The sequence below is a fragment of the Crotalus tigris genome, unplaced genomic scaffold, assembly GCF_016545835.1.
Source record: "Crotalus tigris isolate CLP2741 ecotype Arizona unplaced genomic scaffold, ASM1654583v1 scf7180000017989.1554031673:749699, whole genome shotgun sequence".
Lineage (NCBI taxonomy): Eukaryota > Metazoa > Chordata > Lepidosauria > Squamata > Viperidae > Crotalus > Crotalus tigris.
This window is the reverse complement of record NW_024096759.1, coordinates 434,651-462,561: the sequence shown is the minus strand read 5'-3', so window position 1 is coordinate 462,561 and position 27,911 is coordinate 434,651. Positions and strand designations below refer to the sequence as shown.

The window sequence follows — 27,911 nt, the reverse complement described above, 5'->3', positions numbered from 1 at the left end:
AGTTCCATCCTTAGCTATATACTTTACCGTCATAGATCTCCGTTGTTAAGTGAGCCATTTGTTAAGTGAATTCTGCCCCATTATACCACCTTTCTTGCCATGGTTGTTACGTGAATCACTGCAGTCCATAAGCTAATAACCCAGCGGTTAAGTGAATCTGGCTTCCCCCATTGACTTTGCTTGTCAGAAGGCTGCAAATGAGGATCACCTGACCTTGGCACACAGCAACGGTCATAAATAGGAGCCAGCTGCACAGCTTCTGAATTTTGATCCCGCGATCATGGGGGCATCAGCAAAGGCAGTAAGTGTGAAAAACAACGGTCATCGGTCACACGTTTCAGTGCCGTTGTAACTTTGAACGGTCACTAAATGAACCGTGATAAGTCGACGACTCCCTGTATTCTGTTACTGAAATGAAGAGAAACAAGAAAAGGGGCGGGCACTCGTCCACCCACTTAACCTCAGGCAGTTTTCAAGGACTGGGCCAACTGAAAGCGGGGACGGCAGCAGCAACAGCAACAGCAGCTCCCTCCTGTTTCCAGCAGCCTTGTCGTCACTTCCGCCCAATACACAGGGGCGATGAAGGCTGGCCGCGGCTTCGCGCCGGGGTCGCCTCCGCGGGACGGTTCGGGCTCTGCCCGGAGGAGCCCCTTCCTTTGGGCGCTGCTCTGCCTCGGGCTGTGGCGGTGGCAGGTCTCCGGAATGGCCACTCCGGACCAGGTAACGCTGGCAGTCGCTCTAACCGGGGACAACTGCCTCCTCTCGCCGGGAGCGCCGCTGGGATCAGCTGAACGAAGAAGCCCCCCTGCGGGTGTCTTCCTTCAGTCGCTTCCCGGATGCCTCCTGCGTGGGGGAGAAGGAGCGGGAGCTGGGAGCAGACCGGGGAGAGGGCCTGCCCGGAGGAGCACAGAAGCCGGGTACCTTTGCTAGCTGCAAATGGACCGGAGGAGTCTGGAGATCGCCCGGCTAGCGATTCCCACGACTGGGATGATGACTCACAATAGCAGGCTGTGGAAGTGTAAAACGGGTGGCTTCGCTGCTCGGATTGTTGATTCACACGCGCGCGCCTCTCTTCGGGGCCGGTGTTTGTCCCAGCCGGCGTAGAACCTCATCGGAGTTGGCAGGGACCCTGGAGGTCTTCTAGTCCAACCCGTGCTCCAGCAGGAGACCCTGTCTCATTTCAGACAGATGACTACAATGTTGGAGAACCCACAACTTTTGAAGGCAAGCCGTTCCCCTGGTTGACTGTTCTCACTGTCAGGAAATATCTCCTTAGTTTCTAGGCTGCTTCTCTCCTTGATCCGTTTCTATCCATTGTTTCTCATCTTGCCCTCTGGCGCTTTGGAAAATAGGTTGACCCTCTCTTCTTTGTGGCAGCCCCTCAAATACTGGAACACTGCTATCATGTTTTTACTAAACTGGACATTATATCCAATTTTTGCAACCGTTCTTCATATGTTTTAGCTTCCAGCTCCCTAAGTTATCTTTGTTGCTGCTCTTGGCACTCTTTCCAGAGCCTCTACATCTTTTTTACATCTTTTAAATATATTTTATATATTTATTTTTATGTATTTTAAATATTTATTTTAAATATATTTTATATATTTTATAACTTCTCTGGATGGATTTAGGATCCCACAGAGAGAATGGCTTGATGTTTAAACAATGTTCAATGGCTGTTGTGGCAACTGCCTGAACGAGTCCTTGCAGTTTTCGTGGTGAGTTTTTGGAAGTGGTTTGCCCCCTTTGTTGCTTTGTCCTAGGACTGAGCAAGAGGGACTGGCCTAGGGTCACCCAGTTGGCATTGTGACAAAGGCAGGACTAGAACTCGTGAATCTCCCAGTTTCTAGCCTGGCGCCTTCACCGCTACTGGTCAGTTTCTTTCCTACTTGTAATCCTTCAACCAGGTCTGATGTGATTATTTAAAAAAAAGAAACAAACAAGGAGCCTGCTGGCATCTTTCCCAACCAGCACATTTTATTAAGTAAGATTTCAGCTCACTTTGTCAGAAAGGCTACTGGATTGATAGAGGATTGAAATTGAGGTGAGATGGAAAGTAGATTCTCCTTACTGTCTTGGTGACCATATTGATGTTTTATGGAAGAGAATAGAATTCTTTATTGGCTAAGTGTGGTTGGACACACAAGGAATTTGTTTCGGGTGCATAAACTCTCAGTGTACATACAGTGTACACCATGATCATGTACAACATGAAAATACATTCATCATAAACCGTGAAATATTTTTTTCATAAATCATAAGATGCAACACTTACTAGCTAAGCAAACAACATAAATCATACTAGGATACAAAAAAAACCACCATATAAATTGTAAGATACAAGCAGCAAAGTTATAGTCATAAGAAGATACGGATAGGTCAGGAGTAGGCGACCTTGGCTCTTTTATGACTCGTGGACTTCAACTCCCAGAATTCCCGAGCCAGCCATGCTGAGGGGAAAGGGAGAGGTTTCGAAGCTGAGCCATGCTGGCTCAGGAATTCTGGAAGTTGAAGTCCATGAGTCATAAAAGAGCCAAGGTTGCCTACCCCTGGGATAGGTAATAGGAAAGTTGAGGAATATCATAGTAATACAGCTTTACTACTATTTGGGCAGTATTGTGGGAATAAGTTGTTAAGCAGAGTGATGGCATGAGGAAAAAAAACTATCCTTATGTCTAGTCGTTCTGGTGTGCAATGCCCTATAGCAGGGGTCTCCAATCTTGGCAACTTTAAGACCTGTGGACTTCAACTCCCAGATTGCCCAGCCAGCAGATCTTAAAGTTGCCAAGGTTGAAGACCCCTGCCCTTTAGCGTCATCTTGAGGGAAGAAGTTGAAATAGTTTATGTCCAGGATGTGAGGGGTCTGTAGATATTTTCACAGCCCTCTTTCTTGCTCGTGCAGTATACAGGTTCTCAATATTTTGATTATTTTGATGATGATGATGATGATGATGATGATGATATTCTCCTGCCTTTTAAAATATATTTATAACTCAAGGCAGGAAACATATGTAATTCTTAGAATCTTCTATTTTCCCCACAACAGCAACCTTGTGAGGTGGATTGGGCTGAAAGAGAGTGATTGGGCCAGAGGTGTTATATTCAGTATTTGTCCACTAAAATTTCTTAATGAGAGAAGGAGGGAGCCCTTCCCACCCCCCACTAATACTAGAATGCCAGAGTGGTTTTGTGCTCAGCTGCTTACAAAGGGACCCTGATTATCAGGGCTCCTTTGAGTATGTGCGTAGTACTATTCGGGGATTATTTGATGGTTTTTTTCTGCCTTTTTTACATATATCTCAAGGTAGTGAGCATATCTACTACTCCTGCCTGTTGCTTTCCCCACAATAACCCTGTGAGGTGGGTTGGGCTGAGAAAGAAGGACTGGCTCAAAGTTCCCCAGCTGACTTTCCTACCAAAAAGAGACCTGGGACTCAAAAAAACCCAGCTCCTTCGCCACTATACCAAACTGGGTCTCCAAAACCAACAATATTGTATTTATTGTTTTAAAGGGGGCTAGCTGCCCAGATTCACATTTCAAAATGGTTAGCAATACAACTCTATTAAATAAAAGGAACTGAAATTGGTTACATCTGAGACAAATTGCATTCAAGGAAAAGATGCTATCAGATTCCCTCTGTTTTTTTTGGGGGGGGGCTACTGTAGATTTGAGACAACTCTTTCCTGGGGTTATTGTAAATAATTAAATTAGTAAAGATAATGAGTACAGACTTTGCTGATGGTAGCTGAGAGACTCATCCTAATCCGGGCATAATTAGGGTTTATGTGTAGGAAAACAGAAAGTTCTCATACTGACAGCTTCTGAGCTTGTGAGGGAATGTCATGTTCAGAATTATTAGGTTAATAGGTTAATTAGGTTAAGGCAGTGATGGCAAGTCCAAGTGCCAAAACTGCAACCCCAAACCGACTTATGGATTGTCGGGTGCCGCGTGGGTGTGTCCCATTGGGTGGGTGTGGCTGCAATGGTAACGGCAGACTGGGTGGGACTAAAAAGTTCAATCAATCAATTCCCACTTTGCAAGATCTTTTTTTCCCCCTGAGAAGTTGAAATTGACTGATTGATTGAACCTTTTTTTTTTTTTTTTGCGGAGGCCTAAAGTGAAAAGGTTTTATAAAACCCAGCTGAAGGCTTAGGACTGGGGCGATGGCGCGTGTGCCCACAGAGGGCTCTGAGTGCCGCCTATGGCACCCGTGCCATAGGTTCGCCACCACTGGGTTAAGGATTATAAAGCAAAGTTTCACTGGCAAATCAGTTCAAAAAATAAATTATGAACATTACAGTCCCAACACATCTAGAGGACACCAGGTTCAGGATGCCTATTCTAGGAAATTTATTTATTAAATGTCTCCGACTGCACAATTCATTGATGATACAGGTGGCTGTCAACTTACGACTCGTCATTTAGCAACCATCCAGAGTTACAATGGTCCCCCCAGAGCGACTTACAACCTTGTTCTGCAGTCATATGATTGAAATTTGGGTGCTCAGTAACCGTCTTGAATTTACAGCTCTTTGCAGTGTCCTGCATTCACATTCTCAATTAAATTCTAATTAAGTCAAGGACTTTCTGTAATTAGCAAGCTTGCTCACATAAGTCGAGGTAGTCCTCGACTTACAACAGTTTGTTTAGTGACCATTCAAAGTTACAGTGGTCCTGAAAAAGGTGACTTACGACCATTTGTCACATGACGACTGCAGTATCCCCATGGTCATGTGATCAAAATTCATATTTATGACAGTTGCCGTGTCCTGGAGTCAAATGATCCCCTTTTGCGGGCTTCTGAGAAGCAAAGTCAATGGGGGAGCAAGATTCACTTAATAACTGGATTATTAACTTAACAACTGCAGTGATTCACTTAACAACTATGCCCAGAAAGGTCATAAAAGAGCCAAAACTCACTTAATATCTGTCTCGCTTAGCAACAGAAATTTTGGAGTCAATTGTAATTGTAAGTCAAGAACTACCTGCTTGATATCCCTTTTTGAGTTAACCAGACTAGGCGTATATGTCATTTCTCTTGCAAAACATTTTACATTTTTTTTCTGTGCTGTGCCTTGCAACTCCTGCTGGGCTTATTTATTTCCCCATCACATTTTTTTTTTACTCATTGGTAAGTTCCTTCTTGACCTGTGTTCTGTTCTCTGTACCTTTTGCCCCTGTTTTCCATCCATCCTTGGGTGGACAGAAAAATAGACCGGCATACTTGTCCCTGTCTCTTTATCAGGCCCTGGTTTGTCTGTGATGCTGCTGTCACAGTTTTGACACAGGATAAAGTTAAGGGGAAGAGCTCACTTTGAAATAACTGAACTCTCCCGCTTCCAAAAATAGAATAGTTTTGAATAGTGATGCTTACAGCCCAAAGGAAAGGTGCATAACCACCAAGGCTTAAAAATATGGGGTTTGATCAGATCTCAACCCTGATTATATCAATGAGACACTGTAATATGTAGTATTTGTACACTAAAATCTCTGAATGGGAGAAGAAGGGGGGGGGAAACCACTAACACAGTGGTTCTCAACCTTTTTAATGCCGCGACCCCAACCGGTCGTAAGTCAAGGACTACTCAACCGGTCGTAAGTCAAGGACTACTCAACTGGTGCAGCACCGTTTGCAGAATGGGGCTTTTGGCAGGCTCAGCAGGGCAGAGACAGCCTGGACAATTCCTATTGGCTTTTGAAAGCCAATAGAATTAGACTCTATTCAAGAGAGTCTATTCTATTGGCTTTCAAAAGCCAATAGAATAAAAGGGAGTAGCACAGCTAAGGAAAAGGGTTAAAAATGGTGGACTGCGTTATTTGGCGACCCCCGTGAAATGGTCGTTCAACCCCAAATGGAGTCCCGACCCACAGGTTGAGAACCACTGCACTAACACCAGAATAGAAGCAATTTGGTATAGTAGGTTAAGGCATCAGGCTAAAGATGGAGAGACTGTGAGTTCTAGTCTGCCTTGGGCATGAAGCCAGTGGGTTACCTTGGCCAGTCCCTCTCCCTCAGCCCTAGAAAGGAGGCAATGGCAAACCAATTCTGAAAAACCTTGCCAAGAAAACCGCAGGGATTTGTCTAGGCCAGTGTTTCTCAACCTTGACAATTTTAAGGCATGTGGACTTCAACTCCCAGAATTCCACAGCCAGCCAATGCTGGCTGTGGAATTCTGGGAGTTGAAGTCCACATGCCTTAAAATTGTCAAGGTTGAGAAACACTGGTCTAGGCCAAGGTTGCCTACCCCTGGTGGGCAGTCTCCTAGAATCAGAGACAATAGAACGGATGGGGAAAAAAATAAGACAGCCCAAAACTGGTTTTGTGTGAAGATCTTGCATGGATGCTTTCAAAGGGAATTTGACTATCAGCTGATAGTAGGCGTCCTTTGGGTATGGGTGTAGTGCTATTCAAGGATAATTTTAATAATATTATCAGATTTTTGTCTTGGTGAGAAAGAGGGATTGGCTTAAAGTCTCCCAGCCAGCTTTTGTGCCAAAGGGAGTCTGATCTCAGCCTAGATAATATGGGGAAAAGATAGGATTCGTGCATTGTGCTAATCCAAGAAGCGATTGGTTTAGTTTAAGTTTACAACTACACGTATCACTCTCTTTTGTAAACCGTGATTTTATTAAAGTATAGTTACATGTGATAGTGTTAAGGCAGAGGGCTGCCTCTCGTCTTTGAGTGGTGGTGTAGGGTTGCAATTCAAGATGAAAGCTAGGCTAAAATATTAAAACAACCAGTTTAGTTTAGTGATTAAAGTACTGGCCCAGAAACCAGGAAGTCTGTGAGTTTTATTTCATTCAATGCCTGAAAATGGCTGGCAGCCCAACTCACCTCAGGATTGTTGTGAGGAAAAGAGGAGGAAGGAATGTCAGTATGTTTGCCGCCTTTGGTTGTATATGAAAAGACAAGATAAAAATCTAAAGAGTTGTTAATTAAAGAAAAATAATTATATATTTATAATTTATATAATTATATTATCCCAACAATGGTTGGAAACTGATCAAAGAGAGAAGTAACCTGGAATTAAGGAGAAACTTCCTGACAGTGAGGACAATTAATTAGTGCAGTGTTTCTCAACCTTGACAATTTTAAGGCATGTGGACCAACTCCCAGAATTCCACAACCAGCAATGCTGGCTGTGGAATTCTGGGAGTTGAAGTCCACATGCCTTAAAATTGTCAAGGTTGAGAAACAGTGAATTAGTGGAACAGTTTTGCCTCCAGGAATTGTGGGCGTTCCATCACTGGAGGTTTTTAGGAAAAGACTGAACAACCACCTGTCTAAGATGGTATAGGATAGGTTCTCCTGCTTGAGCAGGGGGCTGGACTAGAAGACCTCCAAGGTCCCTTCCAGATTCTATTCTATTCTATTCTATTCTATTCTATTCTTATATAGCTGAGAGCCAGTTAGCTGTAAAAGACAGTGAACTCTGAGTTCTAGTCTTCCCTTAGACATGAAGCCAGCTAGGTGATCTTGGGCCAGTCCCTTTCTCTCAGCCCCAGGAAGGAAAAATGTGCTAGGCACTTCCAAGCTGGGAATTTATCCATGTAGTCACCAGGAGTCAAGATAGATTTGAAGGCACAGGAAAAAAAATGCTGAACAGGTAATCTTCAGCTTACAACCAAAATTGAGCCTGGAATTTTGGTCATAAGTTGTTGTGTCTGTAAGTCAAGTCACCACGTGATCAGGGTCATTTTTACAATGGTCATTAAATGCGATATCATGGCTTTCATGCAAATCACATGGCCATAAGTCCAAATCCAGTTTATCCAGTGGGTGGGGTTTTTTCCCAGAAAACGGCAAAAAAGTCACACGATGCGATCATGTGACCTCAGGATTCTACAACCTGTTGTAAATGTGAGCCAATTGCCAAGCGCTGGAAATGTGATGATATGACTGCAGGGACGGTGCGGCAGTCCTAACTGTAAGGACGGGTCATAAGTAACTGGTTTTTGTGTCCATTGTAACTTTGGCCTTTAGGCAACTGGTTCGGAAATCAAGGATTACTTGTAATTTACATATTCAATCATTTCCCCTTCTATTAACAATAACAGTTATAAATTGATTATTACTTTGGAGGAGCTGCTGGCTGCCCCTAAAACTTTGGAGGGCATAATATTATCTTCGGAGGCCACGTGCACCCCAGTTTACTTTTAAAAAACCATAGTTAATGTTTGTTTGGGGGGGTGTATAAAAATCTATATTTTTAACTTCAAACTCATGATAGAACTAGATGAGATTTAACGTCACCGTGAGTCAAGAAACATTCTGCTGTTGCAAAATGATTCATCTACACTTCTGATCACATGCCTGGCAGATAACAGGAAATGTCAGGGGTCTGTAAGAAGAAGTGGAAATGTGTTTGATGGTTTCGTCAGCTTTATAATATTCCATATCACACTTTTTCTCCATGGAACTCAGCATTTGACTCCCCTTTTCTTTTATGAAACCTGAAATTATCAGAATATTGGATTTGCTTTGTTATATATACTGTTCCACTACCTTGAGTAGTTTCTTTCTTTTTTTTTCTTTCTTTTTTTGTGATTTCTAAATATGCTTAGTTCTGATGGGGATTTTTTTTTTCCTTGGGGCTTTCGGAGGAAAAAATGGGAGACTGAAAAGCAGAACTAATGATTGTGGTGAATAATAAAGAGCCGTTGAGTAAACCAGCTCTTCAGAACTTTTGTGGTAAAGGAGAGGACGGGAGATTGCCCACATGAGCTCTAAACAGTTGTTGCTTACAAGGAGATCAGAAGACAGTTAGTTGTCCCTGCTGGGTTTTGAGTACTGGGAAATAATGGAAATAACTGTCTTGCTCATAACCACAGTCGATGCCTTTTAAAAGACATTATGTTCATAAACTTCCCTTTTTAATCACGTTTAGAAATTGCTTGTTAACTATTTTTAAGACATCAGAGACCTAAAAATACACCGTAATTAATTGGGAATATAAAATGACACAAACTATTTGAACATTGAAAACACCAAAGGACATTTGGAGAAATAGATCCAGAAGTTAGTGTAATATCAATGTCAATGTTTGCTTCTATGCTTAGACATGGTCCAAAAAATGTTACAAAAAAAACGGCAAACGAGGCACAAGTTTTTATTTGGCAAGACAGAAACCAAAAGTGAGGCTGCAAATAATTACAAGAATGACATGAAAAAGGATGACTCTCTGTACCTACTGGCTGAAGAAACTGGCTGATGCTTTAAAAATCAAAAGAGAAATACACATAATAAACCAAAAGAGTGACCTGGATTTTTTTTTTTTTATTGGATTTACAAAAGAGGCTTGTTAATTTTTTTTTTTTTTTTTAGAATCTTGTGAGAAGAATCAAGAAAAGAAATCAAATTCTATAGCATCGTTTGAATGGACTAAAGCAGGGGTTTCATCATACCGGAGCCACGCCCACCCCATTGCCGGCAATGGCAAAAAAGCTCCCATACGTTGCGTGATGTCACGTGACGTCGCGAGTTGGACATGTCTGGACTAAAGATTAAGACTGTTAAAAGTAAAAGGAAGGAATATAACATTGGTTTCTTTGATCAAGTTTAAATTAAGATATGTTGCTATTTCAGGCTAGCCTTATTTGGACTTTCTGCTAGAACTGAAAAGATGATGCGTTATGGATGTGACTATACATAAAAAATGGGTCAGATAAAGAATTAAAAGACGGTGAAGCATTACAAAAACCTTTTATATTTGTTATGATGAAGGTTGGAAGTAATTTATGTATTTTCTTTCTCTTAATTATATTCTTGCTTTTCTTTCTTTTTTTCTCCATTTTCTGCGCTTTTTTCGTTTTCTCTTTTTTCTATATCTTTGTATTTTCACTTTTACTTTCTTTTTATTTGTTGTTGCTCTCTTACACATTTTTTGTGAAGTTCTTCCCTCAACTTCAAGATTCTGACAACTAATTCCTTCTTGGTATTCAGTGTTTCTATTTCAGTTCTGTTTTTATCCCATTTTTTCACTCTTAAGGAAGTCTCATTGCATTCAACCACACTATAACCCTAAGAATACAGCTATGCAGTTGAAGAGTGTTAGCTTGTTTCTTACTTGTTTTTATTGTGTTTCAGGATTTGGGTCCAAAGGGGAACAGACTTAATTTGGTGCAAAGGATTAGTCCATTAGTGGGAGAAAGTGGCAAGAAGGTGACAAGCAACAGGGAGAAAGCAGAACTTATTTTTTGCACCCGTCTTTACACAAAGGGAAAAAACAGTCCAACCTATCAAAAACAGTACCGTAAAAAACAGATTAGAAACACAATTTAAGATAGGCAAGAAAATGGTAAGCAAGTATTTGTCTACCTTAGATGAATTCAAATGACCAGGACCAGATGGACTAGACCCCAAGTTTCTGAAAGAACTGGCAGATGTGATCTCAGAACCACTGAACTATATCTTTCAAAGATCACCGTGGAGCACCAGGGGAACTACCAGAGGACTGGAAAAGAGCTGATGTAGTTCCCATCTTCAAAAAAAAAGGGGGGGGGGAATGGATCTAGGAAACTATACACCTATCAGCCTGACTTAAATACCTGGGAAGATTCTGGAAAAAATAATCAAGCAACGAATCAGCAAACACTTAGAGGCAAACAAAGTCATAACCAAAAGCCAACATGGGTGTGTCAAAAACAGAGCATGCAAGACCAATCTTATTGCATTATTTGACAAGTTAACAAAATTAGTGGACCAGAGGAATGCTGTGGATATAATTTACTTGGACTTCAGTAAGGCATTTGATAAAATAAACCACAACCTACTACTTGATGATCTTCCCTGGTTTATCTTGGCAGGTGAAACCCCGCATCGTCATGGAGCAATTGCTGTGGGTCAGCGGTGGTGCAATCGGGGAGGTGGACACGTTCAGGATCCCTCTCATCACTGCGACGCCTTACGGCACCCTGTTGGCCTTTTCGGAAGCCAGGAAGACTTCTTCTTCTGACATTGGAGCTAAATTCATAGCCTTTCGCAGATCGATAGACAAAGGTTTGTGAGGCTAAGAAGTAGGAGGGAATGGAATGGACTGTGGTAGAAGTCTAGGGGTGTTGGCAGATGCCTGCAGAGAAGCAACTAGAGGTATAATTCTTGGGGATGGTCCTGATTTCATCTAGAACAGTGGTTCTCAACCTGTGGGTCGGGACCCCATTTGGGGTCGAACGACCATTTCACGGGGGTCGCCAAACAACGCAGTCCGCCATTTTTTTCCCCCTTTTCCTTAGCTGTGCTACTCCCTTTTATTCTATTGGCTTTTGAAAGCCAATAGAATAGACTCTCTTGAATAGAGTCTAATTCTATTGGCTTTCAAAAGCCAATAGGAATTGTCCAGGCTGTCTCTGCCCTGCTGAGCCCGCCAAAAGTCCCATTCTGCAAACAGTGCTGCACCAGTTGAGTAGTCCTCGACTTACGACTGGTTGAGTAGTCCTTGACTACAACCGGTTGGGGGTCGCGGCATTAAAAAGGTTGAGAACCACTGATCTAGAGTCATAGAATCACAGGGCTGGAAGGGACCTTCGAGGTCTTCTGGTCCAACCCCCTGCTCCGTTTAAAACAGTGATTCTCAACCTTGTCAACTTTAAGCCGTGTGGACTTCAACTCCCAGTATTTCTCAGCCAGAAAGCTTAAAGTTGAAAAGGTTGGAGAAATGTTGGTGTACAAGGTTTCCAACCACATTCTGTGTTTATGGAATTTACAACCAGCTTTTCAGTCATGAGTCCATAATGTGGGTGCCTCCGAATGTTGTAGAACTACATCTCCCAGGTACATCCACCTTCCCGTTATTACTGAAGCGGAGTGGCTCTATTGGAAGAAGCCTGGGTGTAAATTGGGAAGATCGCCTTAATAATTATATTAAGTCATAAGTCATAAACCTTTTTTAGTTGCTAAATCAGGGTTCTTCAAACTTGGCCCTTTTATGACTTGTGGACTTCGTCTCCCAGAATTCCTCAGCTAAGGAATTCTGGGAGTTGAAGTCCACAAATCATAAAAGGGCCAAGTTTGAAGACCCCTGTGCTAAACAAATGGTTGTAAGTCAAGGACTGTCTATCATTACATTATACTACTCTGACTTTGACTTGAATAAAATTGTAGGGTGTTGGGGTGAAGCTTATTGGTCTGTTCAACATTTCTTCCCTTTCCCCCAACCCCCAGTTCCTCTTTCCAGTATAATTCAGACCCTGAGTAGAAATATAGGTAATCCTCGACTTATGACTGCAAATGAGCCCAGAATTTCCACTGCTAAGCAAGAGAGTTGTTAAGTGAGGTTTGCCTCATTTTACAACCTTTCTAGCCACAGTTTTTAAGTGAATCATCACAGTTGTTCAGTTAGTAACAGGGTTGTAAAGTGAATCTGGCATCCCCATTGATTTTGCTTGTCTGAAGGTCACAAAAGGTGATCACATGATCCCGGGGCACTGCAACCATCATAAATACAGGACCAGTTGCCAAGCATCCAAATTCTGATCATGTGACCAGGGAGATGCTGCAATGGTCGTCAGTGTGAAAAGCGGTCATAAGTCACCTCAGTTCCATTGTAACTTCGAACAGTCACTAGAGCAGTGGTTCTCAACCTGTGGGTCGGGACCCCATTTGGGGTCGAACGACCATTTCACGGGGGTCGCCAAGCAACGGAGTCCGCCATTTTTTCCCCCCCTTTTCCTTAGCTGTGCTACTCCCTTTTATTCTATTGGCTTTTGAAAGCCAATAGAATAGACTCTCTTGAAGAGAGTCTAATTCTATTGGCTTTCAAAAGCCAATAGAAATTGTCCAGGCTGTCTCTGCCCTGCTGAGCCTGCCAAAAGCCCCATTCTGCAAACGGTGCTGCACCAGTTGAGTAGTTCTCGACTTACGACCGGTTGAGTAGTCCTCGACTTACGACCGGTTGGGGGTCGCGGCATTAAAAAGGTTGAGAACCACTGCACTAGACAAATGGTTATAACTCGAGGATACCTGCAATCCAAGAGGAGGATGGTATCAGATTGAAAAAGCCTGGCCTGTGTATAGCAGAGAAATGTAATCCATGATCTGCCTGTCCTTCCAGGTGCCAACTGGAGTCCAACTTCGTTCATAGTTGATGATGGTTCCCTCATAGATGGTCTCAACCTTGGAGCTGTGGTGGTAGATTGGGAAAAGGACATGGTGTTCTTGATATATACTCTCTGTGCACACTACCAAGGATGCTCCACCTCCAGTGTCATGATAATTCGCAGCTTGGATGATGGGATCACGTGGAGTCGTCCCCGGAACCTCTCTGAGGAAGTTGGCACAACCATGTTTGCCCCCGGACCAGGCTATGGCATCCAGGTGAGGCTACACATCGGACATAAAGGTGGTAAGAACGTGCTGAATTATTCGCTGTTTTTCTTACCCCCTGTTCATACATGTTACAGTGATGGTGTAGGACTGGAACAGAACAGTAGCTGTAGCATTGGGATCAATGCTAATATTGACCCGGATCAACTGCCATTTTACAAAAGAACAAATTTCTGCCACCCTTCCCAGGTAAACCAGAGAGCAAACGGGACTAGATGAACTAATTCTACTTTCTTGTATAAGGCTACATTAATGAAATAATAATAATAAAGTTAGAAGGGACCTTGGAGGTTATCTAGTCCAACCCCCTGCTCAGGCAGGAAACCCTATACTATTTCAGATAAATGGCTGTCCAGTCTCTTCTTAAAAATTTCCAGTGCTGGAGCATTCATGGCTTCTGGAGGCAGGTTGTTCCATTGGTTAATTGTTCTAACTGTCAGGAAGTTTCTCCTTAGTTCTAGGTTGCTTCTCTCCTTGATCAGTTTCCATCTGTTGCTTCTTGTCCTGCCTTCAGGCGCCATAGGTTCGCCACCACTGCACTATTCCATCCTAGTTGAGAATGATGGAAGCCTCTTCTTTGTGGCAACCCCTGAGATATTGGAACACTGCTATCATTTCCCCCCTCGTCCTTCTTTTCATTAAACTAGACATACCCAATTCCAGCAACCGGTCCTTATATGGTTTAGCCTCCAGTCCTCTGATCATCTTTGTTGCTCTTCTCTGTACTCTTTCTAGAGTCTTAGCATCTTTTTTACAACGCGGTGACCAAAACTGGATGCAGTATTCCAAGTGTGGCCTTACCAAGGCATTGTAAAGTGGTATTGACACTTCATGTGATCTTGATTCTATCCCTCTGTTAATGCAGCCTAGCACAGTGTTGGCCTTTTTGGCAGCTGCAGCACACTGCTGGCTCATATTTAGTTGATTGTCCACTAGGACTCCGAGATCCCTCTCACAGTTACTACTATTGAGCAAGGTACCCCCTATACTATACCTGTGCATTTGGTTTTTCTTGCCTAAATGTAGAACCTTGCTTTTTTCACCATTGAATTTCATTTTGTTAAGATAGCACCCAGTGTTCAAGTCTCTCAAGTCTGAAAGGGTCAGCTTTCCGTTACTGCTTTTAACTGCTTGATTCATTGGGCTGGGTCCTTGCTAAGTTTCTTCTCCTGACCATTAGGCCACTGAGGCTCCCGCCTCTCTTGTCTGATTGATTCCTAGGCAGCACCTCCTCTCCCCAAGGTCAGTGGTGGCGAACCTATGACACGCGTGCCAGAGGCAGCACTCAGAGCCCTCTTTGTGGGCACACGTGCCATTGCCCCAGCCTTGCCTCCCCCGTGACCCCCTCCTCTCCAGCAGCCCCCCTGAAGGAGAGTTGCCCCCAAGTGTAGCCCACATGGAGCAGCGCAGCCAAAGACATGGCAGCCAGGCAGTGTCGACAAGACTCTGCCCTCACGCCCCATCATGCAGTTGATGCTGCAGGGCACGGGCAGAGGGTGTGGCTGCCATAGCGCTGCTGGGCTGCCTGGGCGATCTGCGGCAGGCCCTGGAGGTGGTGAGTGGTCCTATGGGCAGGCGGGGCGGGGGATGGGGGGCAGAGCAGGGGTGGGGCGTGGGAGTGGAGCGGGGGCGGGGGGCCAGTTTTTGGGCACCCGGTCTCTAAAATAGTGGTTCTCAACCTTTTTAATGACGCGACCCCCAACCGGTCGTAAGTCGAGGACTACTCAACTGGTGCAGCACCGTTTGCAGAATGGGACTTTTGGCGGGCTCAGCAGGGCAGAGACAGCCTGGACAATTCCTATCGGCTTTTGAAAGCCAGTAGAATTAGACTCTATTCAAGAGAATCTATTTTATTGGCTTTCAAAAGCCAATAGAATAAAAGGGAGTAGCACAGCTAAGGAAAAGGGGAAAACAAAATGGCGGACTGCGTTGTTTGGCGACCCCCGTGAAATGGTCGTTCGACCCCAAATGGGGTCGCGACCCACAGGTTGAGAACCGCTGCTCTAAAAGGTTTGCCATCACTGGCCAAGGTCATCCACACATGCCATTCTCAGGTTGCAGTATGGAAAAGCATACAGGTCTGGTGACAGATGTTTGGCTGGATTGTCAGTGCTTTGTACAACTTCCCTCTTCTTTATTTCCCCTCCTGTGATGGATATAAAGTGATATGGAGGTGGTACCTGACACCACGTAAATTAAAATCAAATAGATGTGAAATATACAAATATTTGCTGGAGGTGCGAGAAAGAGATTGGAACATATAAACATATGTGGTGGGATTGTGACAGTGCACAAAAGATAGGGGACATGGTGTTTAGGGAAATTAGAAGTTTTGAAGGTAAATTTAGACATGTCACCGAGGATCGCATTACTGTTACTGGTGGAAAAACAAGATATACATGAAGCAAAAAAAGGAATTGATTGTAAATTTGATAATGGCAGCTAGAATGGTGATGGTTAAGTATTGGAGACGGAATTGGGATAGTCAAAGAAATGAGTGGTATAATGGAATATGGAATATGGCAATAAATGATAAATTAACAACAGAAATTAAATTTTAAAAAGGGATGATTAAAGTAAATAATTATAATGAAATATGGGATGATTTTATAAAAACAGTCTTGGTGGAAGGCAAAGGGAATAAACCTGCTCAAGAATACATGCTGTTTTGGAGGGGTAAAGGCACAATTGAAATATATTGTATATTGTTAGTTGTTATATGAGAAGAAATATAGGTAATAAAAATGGTCTCCAAGGGGGTGGGTGCACTGTAGTATTTGTATTTTTTGTACTGTTCTTTATTTAGATTTATATGTGTTATGTTTGCATTATTTGTATTTGAAGAAAATAATTTTTTAAAAAAAAATTCCCCTCCTGTGATTAACACAGGCTTGATCTTAACTCTGACACAGAGTTAATACTTGGGTTAATTCCCTCCTGTGACTAAAAGTAAATACTTCACTTCGTAGCCATCTATATATATATCAGTTCCCCAGCATTTCCGTCTTTGCAGATTGGGGAGGGGGAGAGGGGATGGTTTCATGCAAGTGGCTGGCAAGCGCACACATGTTCATGCAGCTCCATTTGTGCAAGCACCATGCACGCAGGCCAACCGCTCACTTAAAATGAAGCACATGCGCGCTCAGCCGCTGCTTGTCCAATTGAGGATGTGCGTGCGTTTCTGTGGACTGGTTGCAAACCCCTCACAGTCTAGTAGTGGACCATAGCCCACAGGTTGAGCACTCCCGGATCTATATTATGGAAATGTATGTCAATTATGTAATCTCTTGAACTCATGGAATCACGAATCATAGAATGTAATTTTGGAAAGGATCTTGGAAACCACCTAGTCTAATGCTTTGTCTACTGTGGAGATCTGCTGCTACACTATGTTATTTTTGTTCAGTCACTAAGTTGTGTCTGACTGCTCACAACCCCCATGGACCATAGTATGCCAGGCTCCACTGTCCTTCACTGTCTCCTAGAGTTTGCCCAAATTCATGTTCATTGCATCAATGACACTATCTAACCGTCTCAACCTCTGCTGTCCCCTTCTCCTTTTGTCTTCCATCTTTCTTAACATCAGGGTCTTTTCCAGTGAGTCTTCTCTTCTAACTTGGTGGCCAAGCTTCAGCAGCTGTCCTTCCAAAGGACAGTCAGGGTTAATTTCCATTATGATTGGCAGATTTGATCTCCTTGCAGTACAAGGGTCTCTCAAGAGTCTTCTCCAGCATCAACTACTACATTATACCTGGTAGAAAACTATCCATCCATATCCAGAATATGTTTAACCATATTCCAATAAGACTAATCATTAACAAGGCATAGATAATCCAGTTCTAATTGTTGAAGGAGAGGAGAAAAAGATACTCATAAGAAATGTGGGCATGAAGATATCAAAATCCATAGAAATCTCCAGATATAAGATATGGACACGAGCATCTACAGAAATCAGGCACTGATGTATAATTTATGTAGAAATAAGATTTATTCCTTCATATATGCATACATCTCTCTCTCTCTCTCTCTCTCTCTCTCTCTCTCTCTCTCTCTCTCTCTCTCTCTCTCTCTCTCTCACACACACACACACACACACACACACACACACACACAGAGAGAGAGAGAGAGGAATAAGGTACAGATGTGGAATTAAAAAAATAAGGTGCAAGTATATAAAATTTTAAAAAACTAGAAAACTGGAGATAATATAGAAATAAGAAATGAAGCCCAGTTACAGAAATCTAGAAATAAACAGATAAACCTTCAGTTTGGTTTGCAGCGCAACGAAAGCTCCCTTGCAGCAAAAAGGAAACAAAATTTACTTGTTTGTGGCCTGTTTCATTTCTAAGAAGAACCTGTCAAAGTGATTGCAAGGCCATGCAATGCATAGCTCACTGGGTGAAGGGCATATATTAAAAATGTGATACAAAGCTTTGGCAGTAAGTTGTACCATGTTAAACTTCTGCTAAAGGAACAGCTGGAGTTAAATAGAATCTGTTGCAATGGAGGGGAAAAAAAGGCCATCCCAGATCAGCTGTTGAAAAAAGCCTTTCCCCAATCTTAGGGAAATGCAGAGGCAGCATTTCCATAGAAGAATGAAGTGTGCCCTTCCCTTTCCCTTTTGAGAAAGGGATGGAGGAGAGAAGCAGTGCAGTGCAGTGGCAAAGGAAATAGCAATTAAGTGCTCACGTTCCTAGCTGTCATGCCCAGTAAACCAGAGAAGACACACGGTGTTGCTTCCAAGCAAAGTTCTTTATTGCTCCTTACCAGGGGTAGGCAACCTTGGCTCTTTTATGACTCATGGACTTCAACTCCCAAAATTCCTGAAAATTCCTGGCTCAGGAATTCTGGGAACTGAAGTCCACGAGTCATAAAAGAGCCAAGATTGACTACCTCTGCTCCATACCTATACGCAGAATCTTGCCAAACTGAAGCACTCTGCAATCTACATCTAGCATCTACTCTGAGAATATTAGTGTTGGAGAGAGACTGGCTGAGCCAGGGGGAGGAATCAAGTGGGGAATTAGTCTGGAATTTCTACATAGGCACAAATGGGCAAGGTCTGACTCTCCCCCTGAATGCCGTTGAACCTTATCCAGAGAAGATTCCTGGGTTACAGGGATGAGCAATAAAGTAGCTAATTGAACTCTTCACATGTGGATCTGGTTATTCATGCCTGAGAGTTAGAGCGCTGATGTCTTCACCCTCTTATCTCACACAACATGTCTGGACTGTCTGTTATTTCTCTGAAATGCACCTCTTCCCACTTTGGGGATCCAGTCCACTATATCCCACCACACTAACCAATCTGTCCTGGTTTGCAGAAACGCTACGAGCCCAAGAAGGGACGCTTGATTGTTTGTGGTCATGGGACTTTAAAGCTGGACGGGATCTCCTGCCTCCTCAGTGATGACCATGGCATGACCTGGTATTATGGGAGACAGCCCTTGCATGGCATCCCTTACGGAATGCCGAAGAATTACAGTGACTTTAATCCTGATGAATGCCAGGTCAGTATAACTGTGACGGTCGAACCTTGGCTCTTTGGGTATAATATCTCAGGAAGAATCAAAGAAGGCACTAGTTTAGAACATTATTTATAGATGGTGGACATTTATATCCGACTTTGGGGAAAATATGAGAGAACCACTGAGCAAGCTATTAAGGAGGAACTTGAAGAACAAATTACCCAGATCAGAGATTGAAGAAAATCGTGAGAAAGAAACACTAATCAAGGCAGGGTTAGTGTTTGTTTCTCATGATTTTCTTCAGTCTCTGACCTGCATAATTTGTTTTTCAAGTTTGCTATAGGGAGGGACAGGCAAAGACTTGGGACAGGTTTTTCAGGATTGTTTTCAGCTCTTCAAGCTAGGCCCAGTCAAGAAACAGACATTGCAGGAATTTCAGAAATGCTATTTTATTGTTGTGAGGAATACATCAGTAATCTTGAAAGCCCAAACAAATGTCTCTGTGTCCCCCCCTTAGGAAATAAAATCAAGGTGATTTGTTTTGAGTTTCTGTCTCACACTTCCTTCAATCTGTGGACTGTCTAATCCCTCCCTCCCTCCCTCCCTTCCCAGCTCAATCTCTTCCTTTCTGATCAGCACTTTTACATTTTTCCCAGGGTCAGTTCTACATTCCTTTTAGAATTGCAATATTCTAAATCAGCAGTTCTCAACCTATGGGTCGCAACCCCATTTGGGGTCGAACGACCATTTTACGGGGGTCACCAAACAACGTGATCCGCCATTTTTCCCCCTCAGGGGGCATCGTCACGCATGCGCGCTGCGCATGGGGGCGTCGCCGCGCATGCGTGCCGTGCAGGGGGTGCCGTCGCGCACAGGGGCGCTGCGCATGCGCGGCACACCACGCATGGGGGCGTGGCCATGTAACCGGGGGTCGCCGTATAAAAAGGTTGAGAACCACTGTTCTAAATATTGCACAAAATTATCTCAGATACTGTAGTTGTAGGATTCTTGAGGATTTCTGTTAAATGGAAAGTTAGTAAGTTCTCTACATTTTAAATGGATTTAAAAGAGAAAGGCAAACTGGACTGTAGTCTTCTTCATATTTCCAGAAAAGGAGCTTCAAGCCCAGGCAATGTAATCCTGTATAAATTCATTCAGAATTTCATCCCGATGAGTTCAGGAGGACTCAGAAAGGATGCCATACAAGAATAGATTGAAGATTACTGTAAGAGGGTCCCTAGAATTTGGCAGGCTAGGGCAGGTGTAGGCAACCTTGGCTCTTTTATGACTCGTGGACTTCAACTCCCAGAATTCCTGAGCCAGCCATGCTGAGGGGAAAGGGAGAGGTTTCCAAGCTGAGCCATGCTGGCTCAGGAATTCTGGGAGTTGAAGTCCACGAGTCATAAAACAGCCAGGGTTGCCTACCCCTGAGCTAGGGACTTAGGCCAAATTGTGGAGTGCAGATGCTCTACTATATTTTGATGTGATGCCTCAGCTGTTTCATGGGATTGATACACAGGTATCTCTTCATTTTCTGACTGGCTCTGGAGACATGGACTCAGTAGACCCGGTCCTAATGACCTGCCAATACTATAGTGACACATGTTGACAACTTATGCCATGACTTACAACGTTCATTTAGTGACCATTCCAAGTTACAACGGCACTGAAAAAAGTGACTCATGACACTTAAGACCATTGCAGCATCCCCATGGTGATGTCAAAATTCAGATGCTTGCAAAATTCAGATATTCATATTTATGACGGTTGCAGTGTCTTTGGGATCATGTGATTATTTTTTGTGCAAGCCAAGTCAATGGGGGAAGCCAGACTCACTTTACAACCCCGTTACTAATTTAACAACTGCAGTGATTCACTTAACAAATGCGGCAAGAAAAGTTGCAAAATGGGGCAAAACTCACTTAACAATTTTCTCACTTAGCCACAGAAATTTTGCTTTCTGTGGTCATATGTTGAGGACTACCTGTACTGTATTTTATAACTTTAGCCATAGACAGCCCAGAATCCTATGTACAGGTAGTCCTCGACTTACAATCATTTTTTAGTGACCGTTCAGCACTGCAAAAAATGACTTATGACTGTTTTTCAACTTAGGACCTAGCGGTATGCCCATGGTCATGTGATCAAAATTCAGACTAACCAACTGGCATGTATTCATGACGGTTGCAGTGTTCTTGAGGTCACATGATCACTTTTTGTGCAAGCAAAGTCAATGGGGGAAGCCAGATTCACTTTACAACCCTGTTACTAACTTAACAACGGTGATGATTCACTTAACAACTGTGGCAAAAAAATGTTGTAAAATGGGGCAAAATTTACTTAAGAGCTGTCTTGCTTAGCAACAGGAATGTTGGGCTAAATTGTGGTTGTGAGTCAAGGACTACCAGACAGATTTATTTGTTTGTTTATTAAACGTATATGCCGCCCATCTTGCCAAAGCCGCCTTAGGCATCTCATTTGAGTAATTAAACTACAATTAAGAGTTCTTTCTTTCTGGGGCATAACCTTCGATGGTTTAAACAAACTGGCAATGCAAAGTGTGAGATCTTACCCAAATGAGGAGAGAAAGAGTACTGGTGTTTATCCCAAATCATCTTTATTTCATTTGCAAGCTCATGAGTTCTGTGTAGTAATCATTTAACTTTAAAAACCATGAGCCTAGTCATTGCGACTTACAAACCGTGGCAATAGAAAGTGTGAGACCCTGCCCAAATATATAGGAAGGAGAGAATGTTATCGCTTATCCCAAATCTTCTCAGCTTCGTCGGTCTCCTTTTCTAACAGCCCTATGAGCTACCAGATGGCTCCGTGGTGGTGAACGCCAGGAATGAGAATTTCTATCACTGCAGATGTCGCATCGTGGTTCGCAGTTATGATGGCTGTGACACCCTTCCGCTGGAGAACGTGAGATTTGACGAGTATTTAGTGGATCCTGCAGTGGCTGCAGGGGCTCTTGTCAAATCTGGTCTGATTTTCTTCACGAATCCAGCCCATCGTCAGTTGCGTGAGTAAAAAAAAAAAATCAAAATATTGGGATTCTTTCTCTCTCTCTCTCTCTCTCTCTCTCTCTCTCTCTCTCTCTCTCTCTCTCTCTGTTTATATATTTGCACCTGGACGTACAAGTTGCACAATGCTACTGTTTGCTTGACCTTATTGCAGGGGTCCCCAACCTTTTGGGCACCAGGGACCGGTTCCGTCCATGGTGCCCATAGAGAGGTTTTTCTGTGGCCCGCAGGGGACATGGTTTCATGTGCTGCCTGCATCTTGCAGATGAGGCTTTGCTTGTTTGTACAGATTGGTTACTGGCATGCCACGGCCCAGTATTGGTCCACAGCTCAGGGCGTGGGGACCCCTGCCTTAGTGTATTAAACCGCAGTTGGCCAAATTCACTCAAACTGGTGGAGTGGGAAATGTTTTTGCTGATACTTTTTTTCTTTATACAGTGGTGCTCCCCCTATACACGTTGAAAGGTCTGCAATTGTCAAGAACAAATTTTCATAGCTGTAATAGTTTTATTTGTTGCGTACCCATAACTAAGCACAGTATAGAGATGGAATAAAACTAGCAATTATGCCAGAAGACAGTACATTTAGTCAAAGGATTATAATAAAGAGTTTCTGAACGAAAAGGTTCATTACATAACAATAATATTAATCTCAGTACATCCAAAATGGCAGGTAAGAAGTCATCACAGACAACCTAATATTCAAGGATAAAATTACAGCTGTCCAATTATGGGCATAATTTAACTTGTAAACTCTAAAAGTTGACTAAAATGTAGGTCACTAGCGCTGACTGTAAAATCATTACCAGGCGAACAGAGATTTAAATAATTTAGGTAAACTATAGAATAATAACAGAAGATTCTGTACAACTACAGAATAATAACAGAAGATAACTAAATATAGCTAAGGTGAAAGATGAAATCAACTATATCACTAACATCTAAAGCAGTGGTTCTCAACCTGTGGGTCGGGACCCCATTTGGGGTCGAACGACCATTTCACGGGGGTCGCCAAACAATGCAGTCCGCCATTTTCCCCCCCTTTTCCTTAGCTGTGCTACTCCCTTTTATTCTATTGGCTTTTGAAAGCCAATAGAATAGACTCTCTTGAATGAGTCTAATTCTATTGGCTTTCAAAAGCCAATAGGAATTGTCCAGGCTGTCTCTGCCCTGCTGAGCCCGCCAAAAGTCCCATTCTGCAAACGGTGCTGCACCAGTTGAGTAGTCCTCGACTTACAACCGGTTGAGTAGTCCTCGACTTACGACCGGTTGGAGGTCACGGCATTAAAAAGGTTGAGAACCACTGATCTAAAGATAGACAAGATTTCACAGGGGTCCTGGAACAAAAGAAAAGAAAAAGCATTTTAAAGAAAAAGAAAAAGGAATTTTCAGGCTTTCAAGACCATCTTCATGGCCTTCTACAGCACTGACTGAATTAGCAGCAATGAAATTATCTTGTTTCTAAGAAATCTGTAGCCTTCTGCAATTTGCCTGTTTCATATTCTGATGTTTGACTGCTGCTGATCGTCTGCCTTTTTGTACTTTGGCCCATAAAGACGCCCAATCCGGAGAGAAAGAGCGGGATCTTTATAGTCCTGGGTCTTCAAAGAGACCTTTGTATCCTACTTTATCTTCACAACAGAAAACTGCTCTAAATATACACATAGAAGAATTCAGGCAAGTGCTCACAAATAAGGCAGGCTCTCCTACATGAGCAGAGCATCAGATCCATAGCAGTTAAGGAGAGAGAAACCAGCTTACATACTAGAAACAGGACACTTTGCAAAAAAAGAAGTACAAACGTGCGACAATGAGTGATTGTTAACCTTCATGTCGTAATGGTCTTTATCTGTTGTTTTGGTTCCAAGGTTTAACAGTGAAATCAGATTCTGTTTAAGTCATCTTATCCAAGGTGGATGGTGATTCAGTGCCTGGAGAAGATGACTTACTACAGAGGTGGGGAACCATGGCCCCTTTATAACTTGTGGACTTCAACTCCCAGAATTCCTGAGCCAGCATGCCTGGCTGAGGAATTCTGGGAGTTGAAGTCCACAAGTCATAAAAGGGCCAAGTCTGAAGACCTCTGATCTATGCAAAAGGTATTTCCAATAAATAAATAAACAAACAAACTTAAGTATACCTCAAAATCTGTTCCATTTTTTTAAAAAAGGACTTTTGGTTGAAGGGGACCCCCCCCCCCGAATCTTCCAGAGATTCATGGGCAAATGCATCCAACTAGGAGGTATGGTATTGTGAAATCTGCCTGGGTGATATTATTATTTATAACACTACTGCATTAAATACAGCACAGTCTGCAGCAGTTAAAAAGACATTTTTCCAATAGTAAAACAGCAAGCTTAACTATTCAGCCTGCCAGCTGTCACCTAGCATTTTCTGAACTAGATTAATCCTTGATCACCAAGAAATTAAGCCAGAAGAAAAGAAGGTATTAGCTGTTCCAGAGAGTGTGATTTTTCCTTGCAAATTGGGGCTGGTTGTTTTACACTTTGCTTTTTCATCAAAGCAAACACTTTTGCAGACTTAAATAAGAAAGAGCCTACTGTAATAAAGTTTCCTGGTCTCGTAAATGTGAACACATTTTTCAGGAGTTAAAAGCTGTTTTATATAGTCAACCTGGCTTAAACAGGTCAAATTTTAACCTGCCTTTGGTTTTACGTGTGAATGCTTCTGGGCATGGGAGCCGTGTTAAAGCAAACGTTTGATGATGGTATGCTTCAAAAAGGTACTTCCAGCCCAGATTTGTCTTTCTCTCTAAAGGAAAACAAACATTTTAATTAGAGATGTGGTGGTCGGATAAATTAGATAAGAAAAATAGAGAAAGGTATAGAGTTATTTTGATGATGTATTACTGGAAAAAATGAGGTGGTAAGAAGTACTATTTCAAAATTGATACAAGTCAGAGGATTTTTAAGGGGAACCTGAAAAAAAAAAAAAGCTCAGGCAATTGTCTAGGAATAACCTTTAAACCCCAAGGACAGATTAGCTATCAGAAGATAGGACTTTTGACTTTCACAGTTTTATCTGTAAACACATCCTGAAATTCCTGGAAATGACTGGATCCCTTGAAAAGCTTTCAGGAGGATTGTAGAATAACAGTGGGTGTGAGGGAGACACGTGAGAATTTGAGTGTCAGCTTCCCTACCGGACTCCACACGAAGAAAGCACAGACGAAGGCTTCTGGGTGAAACCAGCTCCGGTTTACTTTGAGAAAAAGCGATGACTTTAACACAGACAAGCATCAAACCAGCTCTGTGCTATACAAAGTTTGCGCTGGGAGCAACTGCCTCCCAGCGTTACTTAAATACACTGATGTTATTACTCTACCCTATGCAGTTAGGGACCACACCTCCACCACACCCGTGCTCATTAACCTTCACCACACCCGTATTCAATCACAACCCCCTTCCACACCCAACATCCCCACCCTCCTGGCTTCCAATCAGCGTTTGGCAACTATCATCGAGCACAGCTTTTGAATTTAATACTTCTTTGTAGATTTAATACTTCTTTGCACGCCTTGCGCTAACAAGGCAATGCTCGGGTCACTGCCCATCAACTGGTTACTATTTCACTGCTGATCAGCTGTCCGGCGGTTTGAGGTAGCTCTGCGCAGGCGTGGCAATCCCTCTGCGCATGGCATCTCCTGCTTCCTAGACCCGCCGAGCAGCTTCCGTATATTCGTCGGAGGGTCCGCGCTCGTAGGCTCGATCTGAAACGCCGCGTCGCTGCACAGCCTTTCTTCTCCCTCCATTAGGTCAGTTCCCCCTCTCTTGTGTGTCAAGCCCAGGAGGGCTTGACATTGAGACCCATTGAACCTCTTGTTAATATATGCAGATACCGCTAAACCAGTGTTTCTCAACCCTGGCAACTTTTAAGATAAGAGGACTTCCAACTCCCAGCCTCCTGGCTGGGGAATTCTGGGAGTGGAAGTCCACACATCTGAACGTTGGCGAGGCTGAGAAATATAGGTAGTCCTCAACTTACAGCCATTCGTGTAGTGACCATTTGAAGTAACCGCTTGATGCATTCTTTCCTTTCCATTGCAGGGGTCAACCTGACTCTGCGCTGGAGTTTCACCAACGGGTCTTCTTGGTGGAAAGAGCCCTTGCTGATCTGGAGAGGCTCCAGCGGCTATTCCTCCATGACAGCCCTGCAGGGAAATTCTCTGGGGGCCGATCACTGTCTCTTTATCATTTACGAGAAGGGCGAAGTCGAATATACAGAAAGCATCTCCGTGGCCAAGATTAGCCTCAACGGGCAGCTCTGATCATCCTTCCTGGGCATTTTAAAACATTTTCAAAGTTTGTCATGGCAGGGAAAGGAAAACCCGTGCTGAGACTGGGGTGAAACCAAATGAACTGCTGTTGGTGGGAGGGGGGGGGAGTCTAAAGAATGTAACGGAAGGACGTGGGTAGAGCTTGGGCATGTCCCAGCAGAAGTCGGAGCGGCTATAGAAGACCACCTATTTATTCTCAAGTCGTGCCCTGCATTGGGCCTGCCTAATGAGCAACACACTCCTGAACCTCTCTTTTTATTCCTTTCTGGCCTTCTGAGGAAGAATCTCTTTTCCTGTGCTTTTCTCACGTTGATGAACGTGTGGGTAGATTTACAGAAATTGTGGGTAGATCGGGCAGGGATGGAAACACAAAGGCAGACTCAATCAGAGTGGTGAAGGCTAAATTTATGCACTTTCTACTGACTTTCTCAAAAAAATAAATAAAATGGAATCAGGAGCAGAAGGTGTTACTTGCTCGACCCCCACTAAAATCCACATCAGTGTGCCTGAGGGTTTGGAAGCAGAGGGGGCAGGAGAGCAAATCACTTTTTCTTCTGCGTTGCCAACGTCTGTGATTTCAAATGAATGTATTTAAAACCTGTTTCCCCGTTTTTCTAATGGGACAGGTTGCCTGTGCGGCTTACAAAAATGTTGGGTCATGGATTTTAGAGCACAAAAAAGGGGGGGGGGGCAGGCAGGGAGGCAAACCAGAACCACCCATACAAGAGTGAATACAGCTACAAAACTCACCTTGAGCTCCAGGCAACAGGTAGCATAATTGATGTCATGAGCCTAATTTTGGGAAGATATCTGGGCTCAAGGACATGATGTACCCTATAGATTTACACAGGCTGATCCGAAGCGTCATGGAATAAAAAGCTTTAGTAGTTGATAAATTGAGCAAGGACTTTTTTCATTTTGAGCATGACAATTTTAAGCAAGGCTGCTGAAAGGCCGCTAGTTACATGGTGGGAACGGCTTATTTTGATCAAGGGGTGCTAACCTTTATTTATTTATGGGCTCTGCTTCTTACAGCACCAGATCCCAGGAGGGCTTGAGCAACAGCCAATTAAAAGCAAATCTTTGCAAAATGTCCTCCAACAATGACTACATAATTGTCTAAACAAGGAAAACTGAAAAAGAAGAGGGGAGGGAATGGTTATTTCTGTTGTGACCGTTTTATTTATTTATTTTAATCCTGATGTTTACGTGGTTTGCCTTTTTAATCTTCAGTTTTATGAGGAGTGCCTTTATCCAGACATTGGAAGTAAACTCTCTTCAGTTACTGGAAGATATTAAACTTGTTAATGAAATTAACGAAATGTGATTCCTTTTGTTAAATCAGCAGAGGTTCATCTCAGACTTCAGCTTCTTGGACCATAACTTATATTGTATATATCTGTATATATACATTTCCTCACCCCTTTGGAGAAATTAATGAAAAGGCTTAGTATTTTTTTTTTTAAACTGTTTTATTGCTGACTGGGTGGCCTTTATATACTTTCGGGTGAAATGGGAACAAAGGAACATGCTTTATGGTTTGGATGATTAGGAAAAATAGATAATAGAAAAAAAATGTTTTTGTAACCATGAAGTATGAGGTAATTTTGTACGAGTACTTAATAATTGTAAAGAAACTTGGGAGATTCTTTCTTTCTTTCTTTCTTTCTTTCTTTCTTTCTTTCTTTCTTTCTTTCTTTCTTTCTTTCTTTCTTTCTTCACTTTGGGGTTTTTCTATGTTACCTGATCCTTTTTACTTCTTTCTTTTTACTTTACATTAGTCCTCGTTAGTTTT

At 42.9% G+C, this 27,911-nt stretch overlaps 1 protein-coding gene across 4 annotated transcripts; it reads left to right on the top strand.

The window, feature by feature from the left end:
- On the top strand, positions 1–27,674 carry NEU1 (neuraminidase 1). 4 transcript variants are annotated; one of them, XM_039346358.1, is made up of 7 exons: positions 1–720; positions 9,331–9,729; positions 10,812–11,004; positions 13,055–13,317; positions 18,651–18,836; positions 21,600–21,819; positions 25,887–27,674. In XM_039346358.1, exons 2-7 carry the CDS (start codon positions 9,721–9,723, stop codon positions 26,105–26,107), a joined length of 1,092 nt encoding a protein of 363 aa, XP_039202292.1. In that variant the 5' UTR covers positions 1–720; positions 9,331–9,720; the 3' UTR covers positions 26,108–27,674. The 4 variants fall into 4 exon arrangements, with proteins under 4 accessions (XP_039202292.1, XP_039202294.1, XP_039202293.1 ...); XM_039346360.1 differs by having other exon boundaries at positions 2–720; positions 9,331–9,524; XM_039346359.1 differs by having other exon boundaries at positions 2–720; positions 9,331–9,688.
- The last annotated feature ends 237 nt before the right edge of the window (positions 27,675–27,911 follow it).

Coding starts and splice junctions, on each gene's coding strand:
- NEU1 (XM_039346357.1), top strand. CDS start 580: ATGAAGGCTGGCCGCGGCTTCGCGCCGGGGTCGCCTCCGCGGGACGGT. Junction 721..10,811: donor GAATGGCCACTCCGGACCAG/GTAACGCTGGCA, acceptor TTATCTTGGCAG/GTGAAACCCCGCATCGTCAT. Junction 21,820..25,886: donor TCCAGCCCATCGTCAGTTGC/GTGAGTAAAAAA, acceptor TTTCCATTGCAG/GGGTCAACCTGACTCTGCGC.